This window comes from Nyctibius grandis, chromosome 4 (assembly GCF_013368605.1).
Source record: "Nyctibius grandis isolate bNycGra1 chromosome 4, bNycGra1.pri, whole genome shotgun sequence".
NCBI classification, from domain to species: Eukaryota; Metazoa; Chordata; class Aves; order Nyctibiiformes; family Nyctibiidae; genus Nyctibius; species Nyctibius grandis.
Window position 1 is genome coordinate 27292249 of NC_090661.1, and position 21434 is coordinate 27313682.

Genomic DNA, 21434 nt, shown 5'->3' on the forward strand with positions numbered 1-21434 from the left:
TTTCACTTGGTTTTGCTAAACCAAACATTAATTCTTCCATAATCACTAGTTCTTTGGTTAAACTATAAAATAAGTAGTCCATTGTAAATACTGTCTTGTTTGCCACTACTCACCAGTCTATGCGTCTTCATGTTTTATAGATTACTGTAGCCAACAATTGTCTTTACAATAGATGATAAATATTTTAATACTCTGTGATTCATTTTAGTGAAGAGAAAAAAATGTCCTGAGTACAAAAGGACTTGTTTCTTATTAACATAAACCAACAGCCTTGTTTCTAAGGCGTTCTCAGGATATCAGTTCAGTTCCTTGCTTTGCCACATGTTTTGTGCATGACCACGACAGGAAAATAAGTCTCCTTGTGTTTCCATTACCCATCGTTAAAGGGAAGTTCATATTTATTTGATTTGGCTATTAGAAAGTAAACCCTTCACGACAGCAATAGGATTTTAATCACTGTATGTTTAAATATAAGTAAAACTAGTCACCAATTTTATTTCATTATTTTAGGTAATAATATAGTAAAAAGATAGACTGCTAAATTTTTTATTAAGAAATGGCTTCATCAAGCCAATATGTAGCTTGGCAAGCCTACGGCTGTTTTTAAATCCTCTCAGTAGTGGCATTCAGATACTCTAATCCCTTTCTGCAGAGCTGAAGCAAAATCTGAATCACAATCTGATGTTGATGTCTGGGAAATCCTGAGGAAAGCTCCTCCTTCTGAATACGAGAAAATTGCTTTTCAGTATGGTATCACAGATTTACGTGGGATGCTGAAACGTCTCAAACGCATAAAGAAGGAAGAGAAAAAAAGTACAGGTTGGCGAGCTGTATTCATTCCAAATATATGTGTTCATATCTGCTGCTTTGGGAGTTCTTCAAATATTAACATCAGCTGGACAGCAGCCAGATACAAGAGCATGTGAAAGAGGTGTTTCTTACTTCAATTGTTACACAGTCTTTACATGTGAAATGCTGATTACCAAAGATTAAAGCTATGCCCAAAGTTCTGAGCTACCTTGCTCTGAAACTCTGGATATTCTGAACCTGTTCATTTTACTAGTTTCTTCTGCTCTGCCGCTTATCTTTCCCTCAACATAAAACACCACCACCCCGCACTCCCCAAAACTGGTCAGTATATCAAGCATCAGTGATATATTCAAATAATTTAATTTCCATTGGGATGAGACATTGGGAATTGTTGAGCCTCTTCTAGTCTTGTGAAGTATTAATTACCTAATTTTAACTAATTTGCTTTAAAAGTGTGAAACGGAGAAGGCAAACTGCCATTCATTAGTATTGAGAAGACAGTATCATGTTCCTACATGGGCAGATGTAGCTGCAACTCTATTTAGGATGTGTTGAAGTATATATTCACGTCTGATTTAGAATATTCTACTTTGCTTATTTTCATTTATATCACATGCTTTTCCTCCTATGTTAAGGAAAAACGGAAAACAGAACAGGATGAAAAACAGACAGAAATGGTAAAAATGCAAACAGGGATGCAGAAAGTGGGGAAGGTTTAAGATTATGATAAACAACAGGAAAGGGAATAAAGATTTACTTTCCTGAGAGAGAATGTAAAAAAAAATGTTAAGTATAAAAATTATTAAGACTTTTTTTTTAATCATTCTTCATCATAGCATTCCTCAAGAAACTGGAACCAGCTTACCAAGTGGACAAAGGGCAAAAGATTAAATTAATGGTCGAAGTTGCCAACCCAGATGCTGATGTGAAATGGCTGAAGAATGGACAGGAGATCCAAGTGAGCGGCAGGTAAACTAGAAATATGGGAAATCCTAAAAAGTATGAGCTACAGCTTGGACAAAGTGGAAAAACTAGCTTTTCTTTGAAAGAAGGGAATAAATAGGGAGAAATAGGAGCTGAGAAAGAATCTACATAGTGCTTTGGCACAGGATCAGTTTACTGGTCTCATCACTTTTTCTTTTTCTTCCCTCTGCTCTATATATCTACACATGGAACTGGATGCCTACATCTACCTACTTAGCAAGTAAGTCCTCAGATTATATTCTGATCTTTATGTGTATATCCAGGGTTCAAAATTACTTTCTCATGGTATGGGATATACTTCAGTGTAGCTTGTTTGTGAAACCAATTCCCAGTGATTTTGTGCTGAAGCCATGACAAAGCGTTTTTAATGGTTTGTTGTATGGCTAGGTGTTAGAAAAGCATCCAACACCATTCACAGGAGTTTGTATGTCTCACACTTGTATGAAGATTTCTCCATAATTTCCTATGCTAGTTTTTCAAACACTACTGCTGTCCACTCCACCAGGACAGGGATATAGGGCTTGAGTCTTAACAAACCTTGCCACTGATGTCAGAAAAAAAGCAGGAACCTTTTTCTCTGCCAGGCAGGGGAAGACAGTGACTGGGTCAAAGAGAGTTACTCTCTGATAATTACATGTAGATTCTCTTTTCAGATATATTTTTGAGGCTGTTGGGAATAAGAGAATACTGACCATAAACCACTGCTCTCTGGCTGACGATGCAGCATATGAATGTGTGGTAGGGGAGGAGAAGAGCTTCACAGAATTATTCGTAAAAGGTGAGCAATGGTAGCAAAAAGAAAGAGATCTCCTAACATTTAGCATTGCATTACTGTTACCTTCTCTACTCTCAGATCAATCTCGTCAGAAAGGAAATTCTCAAACATATGAACAACTTCTGACATCTATTGAAATAGATATTTTTCTTACAGTTAAATGAAGGAAAATCTTCCCTATAGCTGGAACTAAGAAAGCACAGGAAACAGCACAGTAATAATTAACATCAATTCTTGTTTGGAAAGTGATTTATGTCATCCCAACAATAAGGTTAGAAACTTACTTTAAAAATTTGATTCCTCTCAAGACAAACATGTGCCTCAAGCTCTACAAGCTGATCAAGTAGTACAGAAAACTAATGCCTCCAGTTTAGAATTTCAGAACATATATGAAAACTGATTAATCCTGTGTTTGTATTCTGTCTCATGAAGCAAAAACCAAAAGGTCATTTGATAATATTGATAATGTGATACACATAGAGCATCACCATGGATTTGGCCAGGGGTTCTTCCTGGGGAGTGCAGCTTGGTGAAATCTCTCTCTGGTCTTCAGTCTTTCAGAACACTGTTTTAATAAAAGTCTCTTCATTTCCAGAACCTCCAATCTTGATCACTCACCCACTGGAGGACCAGATGGTGATGGTTGGAGAGAGAGTGGAGTTTGAGTGTGAAGTGTCTGAGGAAGGAGCTACTGTGAAATGGTAAGGGAATTAGAAAAGGGAAAAAAAAACCCAAACAACATGAAACCATATCCCTCCATGGGACATTCTAGGACCAGTGTTTATTGACAAGAGTTGTGGAACAAAAAAGAAGGTATCCTACATAACTGTTTTCAGGAAAAGACTGATCCTCCTCCTATATGTCAAACATTGAGGAGGAACTGAGAGGCCAGAATATGGCAGAAAACAAGTTAAGTACAGATATTTTATAGTGTCTCTAGAATTTCTTGTTCAGTGTTTACAGGATGCTACTGACTGGACCAAGCTGTTAGCTTTGAAGTTTTCTAAACACTTGACAGTAATGTCTAACTATTGCCCGGACTAATCAGATCTGTATTGTGATGAGTTTGCTGTACTTTGTGGAATCTTCTGGTCTTCTTAGCTGCAGTTAGGTTTGGTTTTTTTAAAAAAATATTTTTTCTAAGGCAAAAAGTTAATGTCTCTTGAGACAGAGAGTGAAGGTCATTGACTTATTTTAACATATCGTTGTGGTGATCCTGCAAAGCCAGTCATTATGAAATTGCAGCTAGCAGGATTAAGACGACAAACTTTTAGACCATAGAGTCCATTTTGTTGGGTGTTCCAGCTGAGCGGAAGCTGGAAGGTTCATGCTGCTTGGCCAGGCACAGCAGGCAGTGCTCACATACCAGGTCTTACGCACACTGTTCTCACTTCATTTCTCTACCAGATGAAATTCTCTTGTGCTTGTTAACAGCTTCAGGCACATGGTTATCAACTGTTCCCACAATGCCTATTATATTCCTGGAAAGTGCCAACCACTCATCTGTTCTCCCAAAGGAAGGAACTGATAATTTAAATAGATCCCAAGAGCTAGTACAGTGTATTAAAGCCACATGCACAGGCACACACATGCTATTGTTCAGGAACTGCTTACAGATGCCTGGTCATAAGAGATGGGGACAACCAGATCTGTCCCTCTCAGAGCACAGTGCAGCTGCCGTACTTTGATCCCATGCCTTTGAACAACTCCCATACATCTTGCAGAGCTGGTATCTGTGGGATGGGCATTTGGTGTGACAAGGGCAAACCACCAGCTGTCTCAGCCTGAAATGCAGCAAGTGGTCAGAGAAACTCTTCAAATCATAGCAACAGAAAACTGAGCAGTTAGACATTTACACTGTATTTTACTGGTTTTATTACGTGAGACTCAGTCAATGCTCTTTGGCAACAAAGGGAGCATTTTGGACAATGGAGAGAAGTGTTCAGGGAAAACATGAAACACAGTATGGAAAAAGAGTTCCAGTTTTATGGCTCATTAGGGAAATGCTCAACAGTTTAAGCCAAGTAACAGGCACTAACTCAGGGCACCTGTTATAGCTCTTGCACCCTTTAAACCTGGGATATGAAATCACGAGCACATGAACAAAGCAATTATGTGACTTGCACAAGACAGAAATAAGGTTACAGCCTCTTAGGCATGGCCATCAGACTAGGGCTTGGAGAATTCATTATGTGGGTCTCTTCATAGTAATCAGGAAAGAATGTTCTCTTGATGACCCGGAAAGGTCTCACATTATTATTATGCAGTACTATGGAATATTTATTTCTAAACTTCAGATGGTGGTGGAAATAATACAATTCTTGAAGAAAAAGATGTAATAAAATACACAGCTTTGACATGATTTTTCCATCTCTGAATGCTGGATGTATCAGCTCCAAATAAAAACAAACTATAGTAATGTAATAATAACAATAAATCTGTGTGTCGCCATTATCACATAGTACCTACATCAGTGATATCTCAGAAGACATTAACCAATTTATCATTAGAATCTAAAAAGGAAATAGGAAAGCATTTCCAGACAGAGAAAAAGAGGCATTGAGTGGCAAAGCTGAGAACAGATATTTGATCTTGCACATGTTCAGGACTTGAACAGACTAAACCATGGCTGACTTACCTATTATTGCACTAGTGAGGCTGGACCAGATGACTTATGGTGGTTTTTAAACCAACACTTCTATGGTTCTATAAAATCCTCTGCTTACACTTTAATATCAAATTATTCTCCCATTTCATTGCTCTACTTATCAAAGGCAAGCCAGTGATACTACCTTATATGAGGCTTTTCACTTTTCACTGCAACAGTGTATTATTTTAAGCCAAATGATATATGGGAGGTATTTCCTGAGGTTTACAGTTTTATCACTCTACTATTTGTCAGTACACTCCTCTGCATACTCTCTACTCATACACAGCATCAGCAATGTGCTAGTCAGTAAAACAAACACAAGTTAAATATACTATTCCCTTCCCAGGGATTTAAGACACTAGCCGTTGCAAATAGTCTATTTTATCATAGAATCATAGAATAGAATCATAGAATTGTTAAGGTTGGAAAAGACCTAAAAGATCATAAAGTCCAACCATCGACCCAATGCCACCATGCCCGCTAAACCATGTCCTGAAGCGCCACGTCTAGATGTTTTTTGAACACCTCCAGGGATGGTGACTCCACCACCTCCCTGGGCAGCCTGTTCCAATGCCTAATGACTCTTTCAGTGAAGAAATTCTTCCTAAGATGCAGCCTGAACCTCCCCTGGCGTAACTTGAGGTCATTTCCTCTCATCCTATCGCTGGTTACCTGGGAGAAGAGACCAACCCCCACCTCACCACAACCTCCTATCAGATAGTTGTAGAGGGCGATAAGGTCTCCCCTCAGCCTCCTCTTCTGCAAACTAAACAACCCCAGTTCCCTCAGCCGCTCCTCATAAGACTTGTGTTGCAGACCCTTCACCAGCTTTGTTGCCCTTCTTTGGACACGCTCCAGCAGCTCAATGTCCTTCTTGTAGTGAGAGGCCCAGAACTGAACACAGTATTCAAGGTGCGGCCTCACCAGTGCTGAGTACAGGGGAACAATCACTTCCCTCGTCCTGCTGGCCACACCATTTCTGATACAAGCCAGGATGCTGTTGGCCTTCTTGGATGCCTGGGCACTCTGCTGGCTCATATTCAGACAGCTGTCCACCAGCACCCCCAGGTCTTTTTCTGCCAGGTAGCTTTCCAGCCACTCAGCCCCAAGCTTGTAGTGTTGCACAGGGTTGTTGTGACTGAAGTGCAGGAGCCGGCACTTGGCCTTGTTGAACTTCATATAGTTAGCTTGGGCCAATCGATCCAGCCTGTCCAGATCTCTTTGCAGAGCTTTCCTACCCTCAGGCAGATCAACACTCACACCCAGCTTGGTGTCGTCTGCAAACTTACAGAGGGTGCACTCAATCCCCTCGTCCAGATCATCAATAAAGATATTAAACAGTATTGGCCCCAAGACTGAGCCCTGGGGGACACCACTGGTCACCAGCCGCCAACTGGATTTAACTCCATTCACTACCACTCTCTGGGCTCAGCTGTCTAGCCAGTTTTTTACCCAGTGAACAGTACTCTTGTCCAAGCCACAAGCTGCCAGATTCTCCAGGAGGATGCTGTGGGAGACTGTGTCAAAGGCTTTACTGAAGTCTAAGTAGACCACACTCACAGCCTTTCCCTCATCCACTAGGCGGGTCACCTGTTCATAGAAGGAGATCAGGTTGCTCAGGCAGGACCTGCCCTTCATGAACCCATGCTGGCTGGGCCCGATCCCGTGGTTGTCCTGGATATGCCATGTGATCGCACTCAGGATGTTCTGCTCCATCAGCTTCCCCGGCACTGAGGTCAGGATGACAGGCCTGTAGTTCCTGGGATCCTCCTTCCGGCCCTTCTTGTAGATGGGCGTCACATTGGCCAGCCTCCAGTCGTCTGGGACCTCCCTGGTTAGCCAGGACTGCTGGTAAATTTTCATTATTTAGACAAGATTGCAAGAGATCTCTTTCTTACCAATGGCCGAATAGAACATTCGGATAACTTTCACGAGCCATGTGTCAAAACACAACACAAAAAATAAATTTAAAAGTTCAACTTTGGAACACTAACCACAGTGTCTGTGCCTGGTTTTCCCACAGCAGCGCGTTGAACTTTCAGATTACAGTCCATTCTCAGCAGTTCAGCAAAGGTTTACGCATTCCATTGTAGCACTTCCTCCAGAACTAATCTGCACGAATGAGAATATCAGATTTAGGAGAGCATCTTACATGTGGCCTCAGATTCTTGCCACTCAGCAAGCAGAGGAAACATTATCCTGACATAACACTAAGCACTGTGTTTCATAAGGTTGTTATAGGCATCCTCTGTTTCCTCCTTTACTAGTGTTGTAGTCCTGTGACCTGGTAGGGAGGCCAGTGTTTTTCTAAACCAACTGTAAGTTCCAATAAACTGTGCTGTAAAGGACAGTTAGGAAGGAGTAACCTCTAGGTATTTTGAAATGCACGTGCAGAAGGTACATCTAAGTAATAAGCTGGAGGATTCCTGTCTCTGCTTAGAGTTTTGATCTCGTGATTTACTTCAGCAGACTCTAACAGGGGCAAAGGGTTTTCTTGCATACATCTGCCTAGAAATTAGAGCTATAGTATTTTAATGAGTCCCTAAGTAGCATTTCAATTTGCTATCCTGTAAGCTCGTTTGTTAAGCTGAATAGTCATTAGTAACAAATAAGGGAAGTAACACAAGACAGAAAGAAAATTCTTACACAAGACAGAAAGAAAATTCTTACTCTATTAAAAGCATAACATCTTTTCTGTTTCTTCTGCATGAGTAAGTATCAAAGAGAAAAACTTTTTCATTTACAGACTGCAGCAGTATTCAAGTAACATAATATAAATATATTCAAATAATAATGAAAAATATAAAATGCTACAAAAGCAGTAAGTTGAAGAAACTACAAGTTATTTTCTTGTAGCCTGTTTAGGTTATTTAGGATTATGAACAGGAAATCTTTAAAATGTTTTATGTATTTTTGTGTGACCTTGACTAAACAGCATGAATCCTCTCTGCTCGTTTCCCTTCATGACGACTGGAAATTACAATAATTAGATTTCCTCCCAGGGTGGATGGTGAAGCTTTATTTAGTAATGTCTTAAATATACTGTGGCATCCTTGTATGGAAAGGGCTACAAAATCCAAAATCCATCTTCATTTCAACCCATCCTAAAATATTCTTCTTTTACAGATGCCCACAAACCATGAATTTATAACAATTATAATTCACATACGGAAAATTAAGACTTTTAAGTAATTTCCCATCAAGTCCCATTTACCTTACGGCAGCTTTTAAGATAGTAAATTCCCTGTTGGTGAAGTGTATCTTCAGCCCTGTCTCTTCTACAACGTTTAACATACTTTCATGTTTATCTATAGCGTATACATAATAACAATCAAGTAATTCCTCGTGAGTGAACTCTCTTGAACCAGAACTCAAATAGCTATTGAAAATTAATGGTCAAGCTACAAGCATTCTGGTTCTGGTTCCACTAATATTTGTGCAATGGTCTGTTTTTTTGCTAACTTGAAATGCTACAAAGATTGGATTTATCTTGTGTCTTCCAACCTCTAGTAACATCGAGGTGACTCTTACTCTCCTCTTCCAACCATAGAAAAATGACTTAACACTGTTTGGCATTGCAGGGAGAAGGATGGAATTGAGCTGACACGGGAAGAAACATTCAAATATCGATTCAAGAAAGATGGAAAAAAGCAGTATCTAATTATTAATGAGTCAACCAGGGAGGATAGTGGACACTACACTGTGAAGACCAATGGTGGAGTATCAGTCGCTGAACTAATTGTACAAGGTAGGCACAGGTAATATTACAGAACCAGAGAAGCTGAAAAACAAAAACAGGCTGAAGATAACCTTCTCCAGGACAGTGCATGAGGGGTAGCATAATCCTCATGCGGGGGAAAAAGAAGACTTAATAAGGGGCATAAGGTTTGATAATAAAGGCCTCAAGGAGAACTCAGACCTGTGTGCCGGATGCAACAGATACTCTGATAATAACAGGTTCTTAGCTATCAGGCTAAAGCCCTGCAAGCTGTGGATTTCCCTTCATATTTCACCCTTCCACAAACAGCTTGCTCAGCCCTAGCCTTTTCCACTCAGTAAATCCACACCAACTGTTTACTTACAGAGCTATTCTGATATGTTGATGTGTGTATCGATTATTCCCACAATATCAGAGAAAAAGCTGGAAGTTTATCAGAGCATTGCAGACCTGACAGTGAAGGCACGTGATCAGGCAGTCTTCAAGTGTGAAGTTTCCGATGAAAATGTGAAAGGAATCTGGTTGAAAAATGGAAAGGAGATGGTCCCAGATGAAAGGATAAAGATCTCCCATATTGGCAGGTTGGTTTTGTTTCAGAAAGCACGTACAGGCTTGGGTATTGCATTACAATCCACAGGTACTATTATTTCAGGGGATAGGAATATAAAACAAGACTTTGTCCTGGGTCTAGCTAAAAGAAAAAAGTTAAAAACCTTCTCATATGCAATCAACATATAGTCACAGACTTGCTTTGGTATGCGTGCAGTCTTTCTGTGTTGGTACATTTTGCATGTATGGCATCAGTGGTATAGCAGCAGAATTCATTCTCAGTTTTCAATAGGATTTCATGTTTTCTTGGTATTCAAACAATCTAGAAAACACATTGTTGATAATGTTAAAATTAGCAGTACTGTGTAGACAGATTAAGATACCACATATGTACAAGTCCCTTCAGAAAAACTAGTGTTTATATTAACACATACAGTTCTGCAATTCTGTGCTCAAGTTTCTTAGCAGTCTAATTACTACTGGAAATGGAGACCAAGAAGATTCAGAAGATACATAAGCATTACATGTTAGGTAAAGTCTTCCTTGGTACTCCCTTTCTGTATTCTGTTTTGAATTTACAATAATACAGGGATGGAGCATCAATTTTTAGCTTGTTTTTCCAGAAATTATTGTAGTTACAATCTGATCAAATGAAACCAGTCAGGAGTGTTACAACTGCCCTTGTAATGGTAAAGGACTGGACTAAAGCAGAGAAACTGCTTCCTCTATTTAGACTAGACTATGCATCTACCTTGACAACAAAAATCCATTAATAGGCAACATGCTGACATGGATTTTCTTGAATACTGAAAGCAGAGCAATCTACAGCCCTGGTGGTTGTTGACTTGATGTTAGGGCAAGGGGAGAAGAAATAGTAATGTCTGTTAATATCCTATAGCCTGCACCTTGTCTCTTGAAATAGCCCTGTTTCTCCTGGAGAGGTAAGGTAAGCGAGTGGAATATATTTGTTCATGTTTCCAGAATGCATAAGCTAACTATTGAGGACGTAACACCAGCTGATGAGGCTGATTATTCCTTCATCCCTCAGGGATTTGCTTACAACCTCTCTGCCAAGCTTCAGTTTTTGGGTAAGTTATCTTAGAATATGTAATGGGAATTTCAGAGGGATAAAATGATGGCGGTAATCATAGTTATACCAGGAAAGAATGTGCAGAATCTCCTTCCTGGTAACTCAACATAGGCACATTGCTTTTCCCTGTTATTTTGTGTTATCATTATCACATGGTTTTACAGAGCCTGTTTTCCAGTTTATTGCATTAATCTGTTGATGTATATGCCTTATGAGGTTTTAATGATGAATAGTTTTAAAATTACTTTTTGGGTGCAAATGCTATGTGAATTCTGTTTTCTGATCTATTTCTCATACCCCCTCCCCCTCTTTTTTCCCCCAGAGGTCAAGATTGATTTTGTACCCAGAGAAGGTAAGAACAGCAGTTATTATTTATATGCAAGTAAACATGTTTTCAATAGCAAAGGAAGCAGTGTTTTTTCATTTTTTTTAATTTAATGGATGAATATTCACCTTTTTTTTTTCTCCATACAGAACACTCAAACTATATTTAAAACTTATTTTCTCTGCCCTTGCTATAGAACCTCCCAAAATTCACCTCGACTGTCTGGGCCAATCTCCTGACACTATTGTCGTGGTGGCTGGGAACAAACTGAGATTGGATGTTCCCATATCAGGAGATCCAACACCCACTGTCATCTGGCAGAAAGTAAACAAGGTAATGTGTAACCTGACAACATCTGAGGCAAGGAAGTCATAACAGGAAATTTATTTTCTTTCTCAAATCTTACTTTGATTTACAATTCTTAGTAACGAGTATTTTCATCTTCCTTTTATTTTTTTAAATCTCAAGAAAAAAATCAATGCTGCAATGCAGCAGTTTGGGATTTAGCTGTTCTTGTGAGTGTCATCCTGAACTGTTCTTTTTCTGAACTGTTGCCTGTTTTTCTATTCCAAAAGAAGGGGCTGAGTATGTATGAGCAGACAGATGTACGTGCGGTAGGATACCATACACTTCTATTCTCTTCCTACCTCAGAGAAAAAGAAATAAATGATGAGTCATCCCCATCACCTTCACCCGACAGGATGGACATGTTCTGAAGATGGCAGCTTCTTTTTTAATCTTTCTGAAGAATTCTACAGTCTGTGAAGAAAATGTCTTCTAAGCAGACCACTGGGGTAAAACTGTATTTGGTATAATGAAAATAGAGGACACTTGCTATTTGCCTTATCAAAGCAATTACAAAACATCAACGAAAGAATTTAGAAGCTAGACACAAAACGTTAAATGAGCTTCTATTCTGGCTGTCTCAGAACATCCCCAACCCTCACCATCTGTGGGTTCCTGAGCTATAACTAGCACAAAACACAGAAATACTTTGCATAATATTCTACAGGATCATTACACTTCCCATAGACATAGACAAAATAATATTGCCAATTCTACTGATTTCCCCAGTCTCATTTCTTCATGTGTCTGCTGTATTCTTTGTTCAGGTTAGCTTATTTAATAGTACTTAGGACTCTTTTCGGCAATGCAGAATTAGTATGGAAACAAACAAAAAAGCCATTTGTCTCTCTTTGGGGAACCAAGAGAAATTGTCTCTCTCATACACAAGTTTCTCTGATAAAACTATGATTGAGTATTGGACAACCCCTATACAGTGTTATTTCTAAGACATGAGGTCTCAACAGATGAGTAAAAGAAGCCAGTCTTGATTTGAAGGATGTATAACATATACTTACTAATGAAATCCTAAACAAACAGTAGCACAGCTTCAGAATACATTGTTTGATGTGTGTTACAGACCTGAGTATATTTCTGAATGTTAAAACATTTACACTGACTTAGTATCCCATAGTTACAGAAAGAAGTAATCCTTATTTTTGTAGTTAAACAAGATGAGTAACTAGTACCACAGGACTCAGACAGATTCACAAGTTACAATTCTACTGCAGGAATGTCATGCATCTTTGTTTGTTAAGCTGTAAATTTGGTTTTGCTGAGTTATCCTTTCCTTAATTCACTGCAGTCTGATACATCTATTTCCATTTCTGCTTTTTACTTTTGTATCAGTTGATTTCATTCCCAGGTCTGCTTGCTGCCTCGCTTTGCTCTTCGCTTTTCTCACACCTCCATATTCAGCCCCCCCAACAAACCTATGGACTCTTCTCCTCTGTCTTGCAGAACCAGCTTTACTGCTCTGCTCAGAAAGACTTAGCTGACTTTCTGTGGTTTCTTTGCTTATCTAGAAAAGCGACCTTGTTCGAAGCAATGATGATGCCATGAATCCCTCAGAAAACAGCAGTGATTTAAATACTGATAGTAAGGTAAGTTCATTATTATTTATGCAGACACACAAATATGCTTAGTGTTTTCCAAATAAAAGGTCATATTCAGAAGGAAATAAAATTAAAGTCCATAGATATTAAAACTGGTGAAGCAAATAGCACATCAGGCCCAACATCCTGCCTCGCAATGGTAATTACCAAACAATTTGAATGGGCACAAGAGATCTGGTGAGTGATTTTAGAGCAAGATGATGACTGAGGAAATCTCTTTCTAATCACCATCACATGGTGGCTGGATTACAAGGAATCAAAGCAGTTATTTGAAAATTCTGTTTAATATATTTGTGAATGTTTATTCATTTTTTTTCCCACTAACCTGTAAGCTTCAATAACAACTAGAGGAAAAAAAACTAGGACAAAATCTTACAGGATACAGCCAAAGATGACAATGGGTCAAGAGTGGACTAAGTATGTATATACAAAACAGTGAAAGAGGATTCATTTTTGCAACAAGTTTCCTTTTTGTCATAAATAACTTTCTTATTTCGACAGAGTCAAAAATATTTTACATTTATTATGCAACAATAAACCTTTCTCAGGGTTAGGATTCTGCTGTACTAACCACTATTCAGGCACATATGCTTTCTAATGGTTCCTGTTCTAAGTCTAAAGATATGCAGGCATGTAAAGAGAAGTGTGTTACAAATGTACATCAAAGCTGCGGTGATTATGTTTAGACCTTAGCTCAGAGAAGAGTAGAAGGTTATCCCATGTGACATTCTTGAGTGACAGAAATCACACTGATGCCATTAACAGTTACAAGAAACATGGTAAATTTTTTAGAGGAAAATTGTTCAAATCTATGTTATCTGATGCCAAATGTAAATACTGTTGATCAGGAATGTTTGCTCAACCATTTGAATTTCAATTTGCAAACCTTCCTGAGTTTACACAGTACCCAACTGTTATGCATGAAACTCTTTACATTGGTACTAGCAGCTATCCCAAGTAGGAACTGGTGGAAGTACTCAGTAACTTCTTTGAAACGTAACTGGGTATGTGCAACTAGCAATGACTCTTAACAACCTGCAGACTTTCAGAACCAATTTTCCCAAATGTTATTTATGTGAGCCGCTTAGTCTGTATTTTCTCTCTTCTACATACAAATAGAACCTGAAAAACGTTATAGCTTTTCAATAATTTTTACAATATTCAATGACTTGAAGATTTTCACCAGCTTACATACAGGCTCATCAGGCTGTCCCTGGCACAACTCAAAATGACTTTGTCTGTTACTTTCACTGCCCACAGCTTCTGTTTGAATCTGAAGGCAGAGTTCGTGTGGAGATGCATGAAGACCACTGTGTCTTCATCATCGAAGGAGCAGAAAAGGAGGACGAGGGAGTATACAGAGTTATAGTTAAGAATCCAGTGGGAGAAGATAAGGCTGATATCACAGTCAAAGTTATTGGTAAGTCAAGGAAGGAAACAACCAGAGCATGAAAGCGTCTTGGGTTCACTGAAACTCACCCTGCTCTAAAACTGAGGCAAGTTCTGGCTTTAGGTGTAGAAAAACAGGAAAGGATTACAAAGGCAGGTACACTATCAATAACAAAATTTGGCAGAAGTATTTTTCACAGGTAGTTGCCATCTATGTGAAAAGGTAGGAGAATAACTCCCCGTAGAAATTTGTGTATTTCCTTTTTATATATTTCCAGTTTCAGCTGACCTGTCATTTCATAGATGGCATTCTGTTCTGAAGTCTATGCTTCATGGCTGTCTGAGATAAGAAGAACTTATTGTCATTTTGTTGTGATTTGTGTTTTTAAGCAAAGATTACTTCACTCTATAAGCAGTAAATGGTTAATGGAATAAAGAGACATACTGTATCTGATATAAGATAAACAGATTGCCTCTATGAATCACAGAAGAGCTGGGGGGAATATGACTTTGAGTCAGTATTTTTTATAAAATTTTTCTTAATATTTGATGTGTTTATACCCTGCCACACATATGACAAAAGGTCAGGTTATAAGCAAACTTAGAAATGATAAAAGAAAATTACTTTCACCTACAGTATTAAAATTTAGAATTCACTGCTTAGGTGAATAATAAGCCTCTCTTCATCTTTTATAAATCCAAAATCAGGATATTTACTATAAATATCTCCAAAATAACAAAATATGAGAGACATGCAGCCATTGTATTCTATATGAAGTTTATTCTACAGAAAATAGGAAACCCTGGAGGAGCAAGCCTTTTCTTACAGAACAGAATTACCTTGTTACCTTGTATTTTTGAAAAAGTTGATTATGTCTGGGAAGAACAAGAGAGCTGAATAATCAATGGTATTTAAAGGAAAACCAACCTAACACAGAAGCATCAAAGAGCAGGATTCACTTTAGACTAATATAATACATTCTCGACTGTACCTACTGTTGCTATCTGACAAAGCTGTATCAATATGATACAGAAAAAATGTTAAAGAAAAATATTTCATTGACTTGTACACAGAAATTGAAACAGTAAGAACTCTCATTCATTCTCACACTTTCTTCAGATGTTCCTGACCCTCCAGAAGCTCCCAAGATCAGCAACATTGGAGAAGATTACTGTACTGTGCAGTGGCAACCCCCTAAATATGATGGTGGGCAACCAGTACTTGGTAAGAAGTGCTAAAATATAAAGCCCCCAGCAGCCTTGCCTATATTTTTTGCTGCTCCTTTAAAATGGCATACAAGAGTTCTCTATGTTTATTTACTCTAGGAAGGCTGACCCTCAGAAACTAACTACTTTAATAAACTAAACCTTCACACTGGTCTAGATTCTGGCCCTTCAATTTTAGGGAGAGAGTGCCCCCTACCCGTGCTATTTGAATCAGAGAAATATTTCTGCAAATAAGTTACCGAAGCACAAGGAGGTGGTACCAAAAATAGTTAAATCTAAACATTCTCACTCAAGACTGAAATTTTAGGTCCGTATACAGGCATTTGGGCTTACCTAGAAATACCAAAACACATCTGTGGCCACCTCAGCCATCAATGCCAGTAGTCCGCAATCTCAAGCACTCATGCAATACATGTTTCTTTTAGAAAACTACTCGTAATCCTACTTCATATACAACCACACACCATGGGTCACTAAACACTTTTCAATCATTTTAATGACCTTTAAATCTGTACTAAAAACTAAAGGCCACAGTTATCATGTGATACAGGAAATGAACAGAAGCAATCAAAAATATCACCGATACCATTTTAAGTTCCCTGCAGAGCACAGTGTTTTTTAGATAAAACTCCCTGTGATCCTCAGAAGGAAAAGAAAATAATTCAGGGTCTTGGCCACTTTTAGGGAAAAATCCCTCTGGACTCCAAATCTAGCAATTTGTTTAATAAAGATCACTGGAGTTTTAGTTTCTTTTCAAAAAAAAATACACTGAAAGCTATATGGACTCCCATGGGGATGCCAGGTCTAGAAGTGTTCTAAAATTCTTTTAACCTCTTGCATGGTATCTGGAAGGGAGGAGTTTGTATTTGCTTTTGGATATTTGGACTTCATTCACTTCCACAAGAACAGAGTAACCTCATTTAATTCAACAGACATCACCTGTACAGGAATAAACAAGATACTACTGGGCCAGTCCTTTGCAGTTTCATCTGTTCCGACAGGAAGCAAGCAAGAAGTTAACAATTTAAACTACTATGTGCAAAGATATATACTAATAGCTGTCCCGTTACCACAGACACCCTTGACAATGCAAAGCCCATGATTTGGTTTTGTAGAGTTTTCAGGACACATTTTGGAAATTTTTTTGTTTTGCTTTCACTGTCAAATTAATGATTTAATTAATGTTTCATTAACATCCCTTTACACTACATGAAGAGGCTTCTTCAGTTAGCATAACACCGTACTACTAATACAGCTAGAATAAAACACCTGGGGGGCAGGGAAGCCAAGATGCAGCACGATCCATTCAAAGCAAGCTTTAAAAGCAAGTTAAAAAGATGGGGGAAAAAGACATATGCATTTTTATCTGTCTTCATATTGTTACAGATGGCATTGTACGCAGTCTGCTACGGTCTTTATTAGACTATTAGCTATACTGAACAGATACAGAAAAGAAATTCACACCCCATCTTCACTGTTACACAAACCTTTCATGGGGCCTTGTGTACTTTTTGTATCACTAAAGCAGTATCTTTATCATACTTTCTGTACCTTTCAGGAAATAATCTGCTTTGCCACATATCACCAATAGTACCAGTATTGTCTTTTTACCTCCTTTTTACTTTTTTTTTTTAAAAAAAATTGCAATTCTGGTATGCCACAATGAAGAAGTGTCTCAGTTCTGACAGGAAACTATGCATATCTAAAATGGCAGAAAAACAGAAACTGAGTTGCTCAAACTTCTCTCAGTCTCACAGACCCTCGTGAAGAGAGAAAGAAGCAGGAAAGTGTCAAAGGAACCATAGGTTCTTTGCTTACAGCATTTAACCCTGTTTAAAAGGTACTGAAAACAAACATGCCAGGAGTAACTTTATACATTAACCCATCCTGACTTAGTCATTCTGAAAAACAGCATGGTAGTGTGGGAAAGGCTGTGGATGTTGAGGGGGCGAAGGAGATGGGCATACAGAATCCAGAATATAGCTACATCTAAGCTATACTACAGATTTGTTCTGCAGTTTCTGTAATCATACAGGTTCACTTTCCTTCCCAAAGGAACCAGAGCAAGAAAAATGGTGCATGGCCAGGACTCACTCCACTATAGGGCTGAAGCAGAGCTGGGATCTGCACTGTCTGTGAAGCACTCCGCAATTCCACCACTTAGCAACGGACACAGAGATCTAACACAAGTTCTTTGATAAGACATTTAAAAAAAAAAAAGAAAAAGGAAAGTGTCAAACTGTTCTTCCAACTAATTTTTTGCTTTGGGATTTATGCTGTTAATCAAGATTAGTTGCAGCAGAATATAAGAAAGAAATTAATTTTTTAACTCCGTGTCTCGTGTACATTTCAAGGCAATTTCTCCTTCACTGAAAGGGCTTTCTGTTGAACAGCTGTGTCTCATGCATTTCTCTGCCATTAGGAGTTAATGACTGCATTCCCACCAGAAAGGATTTACCATTTAAGCCAGCTCTCCTAGTATCTCTATTTTGCACACATCTAAATACCTTAATAGTAGTGTATAGCATGCAAAATGTGCTTAAAGCCTGATATCAGACACAGACAATTCTAAATAACTTCTACTCTGAAACATATAATTGTTCGGGTAAGAATGTCAATAGAAGGAAAGTAATAGAAAAAGAAACTGCAGGAAAATACCCAAACTTCACACAATTCAGTTATATGCAATAATTCTGAATCGCATTTGGCTTTTTTATGCCATTGGAAGAAAAAAAAAAAAAAAAGGTGATTTTTCTTTTTTCCTGCATGTAAGATAATAATTTGTGTTCTTTTACATGATAAGAGCTATCCTTTCCAGGCTATATTTTAGAGAGAAAGAAGAAGAAGAGCTATCGATGGATGAGACTGAACTTTGACCTTTTAAAAGAGCTAACCTATGAAGCCAAGCGAATGATCGAAGGAGTAGTTTATGAGATGCGGATTTATGCTGTGAATTCTATTGGCATGTCCCGGCCGAGCCCTGCCTCGCAACCCTTCATGCCAATTGGTGAGTCTTACCATGCTCTATATTATTTCTAGGACAAAATCAAGACAGGACAATTTTCACTTCCTCTCTTCAACTGCCCTTATACCTAAAAAGAATGTGTTAGGAAAGAGGCTATCAACCACCTCTATATTCTATATTTAATCAACCTTTTCCTTTGTAGTCTGCCTCTTCTCTATCTCTCATTCCCCTTCCTGAGAAGCACAGAGGTTCCAGTTTCATTAAATTGCTGATGAATTTTTAGTTGTTATAATTAGAAGTGTGAGAGTCAAGCTGGATCTGGAAAGGAGGAGAACTAATTGACAGAAATTTTCCTGTCCCTCTCAGCTTCTCCCATTCCCTTATGGGTGCAAATATCACAGTATCCCACCCAATACTCCCTTAATCCTGGTCCTCTCCACAGCTAAAAGGATAGCTGATTAAGAAAATATTTGAGGAATGATTTTCTATAAATAATCCATCCCAACACAGCAGTGCAGTGTCTCCTGCACTCCCTGAGCAAGGAGCAAACTAAAGGAGTCCTCAGGAAGCGTGCCTGCAAAACGCTTTAGAAAGAAGATCCACAAAAATACAAATAGCTGGAGATTAAAATGACTAGAGTTGCTAAATCTACGAATATCAGTGAAGGGGGACAGCCTGCTGAAGGAGATCATGTAAAAGCAGATGATGCAGTGAAGGGGTCAGAAGGAAAGGATGAACTGCAAGAAGAGTCTCTTAATTCTGGATTTCAAACACACAACGGCTGGTCTGCAACAAAAGAGGGCAAACGAAGACCATCAAGAGGAACTACTGAAAAAAAAGGTCCAAAGTTTTCATGGCATAGGCAGGGTTTTACTTGATTAAGGATAAAGTTCACACTTACTGCTTCACAGAAGAGGTTTGGGGTCTTGATCGTGTACTGTGTGGTTGTGTATGTTCCCAACTGCCTTTGTCTCCTGTGTGCTGTTCGCAGTCCTTGCTGCCATTTGAATATGAAAAATTTTGACACAGCTGCAGAAAGGAAACTGGGTGATATGTAACTTTTTTTGTTGTTGTTTTTACAATAACTTTGGGAACTAAGATCAATTTCCATCAGTTGCACAATTCATAAACCTGTATTTAACCTACTTTATATATGAAATATTTCTAATATTCAAAATCTGTTATGTATATTCACATTTCTTTAACATGACTGCTTTTATGCCATGTATACTAAATTTTATGTTCCAGCACTCTAAATGTTATTTTGAAAAAGTTATCTTTCTGTTTGCTTTTTGGAATCAATGATTTCACAGTAGCATTTGTGTGTATCCGAGATTCTCCAGTAAGGGCTTTTCTTGATTGTTTTTTAATTAGTAGACAACAATCATGCTTAAGAAGACTGAAATTAGCTAGTGGTCTTTCAGAACTATAGGTTTAAAAAGATCCATGACACTCCTGTTCTCAAAAGATATGAAATAGCTATATCTAACTGAAGTGAAAATTTTTCACCCCCAAAATATTTCTCAGGCGTTTCTCTATTACAAATGTGCAAGTAGGAATTCTGTTCTGTGTTTCTGTAAACATGTAGTCATAACTTTTGGTCACTTTCTCCACTGTTAGAGGAAACAGAGTGAAGTCAAATTTAGCCACTGATTAATTTTGTCCTCTGACTATGTGAATTTTGTCTAATTACAATCAGGATGTAAGTACAGCATACAAATTGTACGCATTTTTATTCCTAAACTTTTCTGCAGACTTCTGCTGACAATTTGACTCCCTTCTACAACTCTTTTTTTCATTGGCTTTTACTCTTAAGGGAGCATATATGAATAGGAACTACTACCTCAACCTCTCGTTCCCATCTCTGTTATGGGAATTATGCTGCACTTCTATTACATGAAGTATTACGTATTACATTTTACAACTGAGGTTCAGCTAAATTTATTTTATTAAAACAAATATTGGTATATAATTCAGCTGCTAATCACTCATTCTATAGCCTTTGAATTCTCACAGTTATATTGCTATTTCTCAGAATTTACTTCTATGTATTTCCTTATAGCTCCTCCAAGTGAACCAACGCACTTTACAGTGGAAGATGTTTCTGACAGCACTGTTGCCCTGAAGTGGAGGCCCCCTGAGCGGATTGGAGCCGGGGGATTAGATGGTTATATTGTGGAATACTGCAAAGATGGATGTAAGTAAGCTCAAGTAACAGGCAGCAGCAACTGAACATTATTAAAATACTACAATTGCAACAGCTTCACTGCAATAGCCCAATAAATTAACCATATCCAGTATCATCAAACTCTAATCTATGACTAACACCTTACCAACCATCACCAGAGTTACCGTGAGATGACTGTAAAACCATGAAAGTCACACCAACCATAATGTCACCTTCACAATCATCATGAACTTTTAATATAGAAAAGTACTACACAAATACCAGTGCTGTTCTATAGTCACTACTATACTTCTGTAGCATTCACAAATTGCGTATTCGTTAAAACCAATATAATAACGGGACTGTAACAACATCAAAGTTTAAAGTAAATGTTACCTTATCTCATTTAATACTTGTGGTCTGATAATAAAGAGTATAACTGCACCATATCTACAACACTCAATTTACTGTGATGCTACAACATAACATTTATGTCATAAAAATCAAATAACAAATTTATAATCACTTCAATAATGAATTTTTCTCTGACAGTAAGCCCAATTGCCATATAACCTAAACTAGGGTTTTTACAGGGTATCATTTATCCAGAAATAATTTACAGTCTTTAATGAGATATTGTCATGGAATTACCAGAATCCCTATTGTCATTGTTTTAGAAGAATGATTTTATCAGTCATATTTCTGTACCATTAGAATAACAAATGAATCGCTGAGAATTCTGTTCTGCAGTGTGAATTGAGAAGTTAATAATAAATTCCAACAGTTATGTGTGCTATTATTGTTTTCAGCATATGTTGCTCTCAGCA

The 21434-nt window shown here is 38.1% G+C and overlaps 1 protein-coding gene across 1 annotated transcript in view; it reads left to right on the forward strand.

Moving 5' to 3' along the window:
- Nucleotides 1–21434, forward strand: part of MYBPC3 (myosin binding protein C3) — a 65197-nt gene that overhangs the window by 23811 nt on the left and 19952 nt on the right. Inside the window, exons 12-26 of the mRNA XM_068398109.1 lie at nucleotides 653–819; nucleotides 1647–1779; nucleotides 2012–2014; nucleotides 2448–2572; nucleotides 3165–3270; nucleotides 8801–8967; nucleotides 9353–9518; nucleotides 10468–10574; nucleotides 10899–10928; nucleotides 11098–11234; nucleotides 12770–12847; nucleotides 14120–14279; nucleotides 15369–15473; nucleotides 18294–18482; nucleotides 20503–20637. Of these exons, the coding sequence (XP_068254210.1) occupies nucleotides 653–819; nucleotides 1647–1779; nucleotides 2012–2014; nucleotides 2448–2572; nucleotides 3165–3270; nucleotides 8801–8967; nucleotides 9353–9518; nucleotides 10468–10574; nucleotides 10899–10928; nucleotides 11098–11234; nucleotides 12770–12847; nucleotides 14120–14279; nucleotides 15369–15473; nucleotides 18294–18482; nucleotides 20503–20637 (1808 nt within the window). The remainder of the gene's footprint in view (nucleotides 1–652; nucleotides 820–1646; nucleotides 1780–2011; nucleotides 2015–2447; nucleotides 2573–3164; nucleotides 3271–8800; nucleotides 8968–9352; nucleotides 9519–10467; nucleotides 10575–10898; nucleotides 10929–11097; nucleotides 11235–12769; nucleotides 12848–14119; nucleotides 14280–15368; nucleotides 15474–18293; nucleotides 18483–20502; nucleotides 20638–21434) is intronic.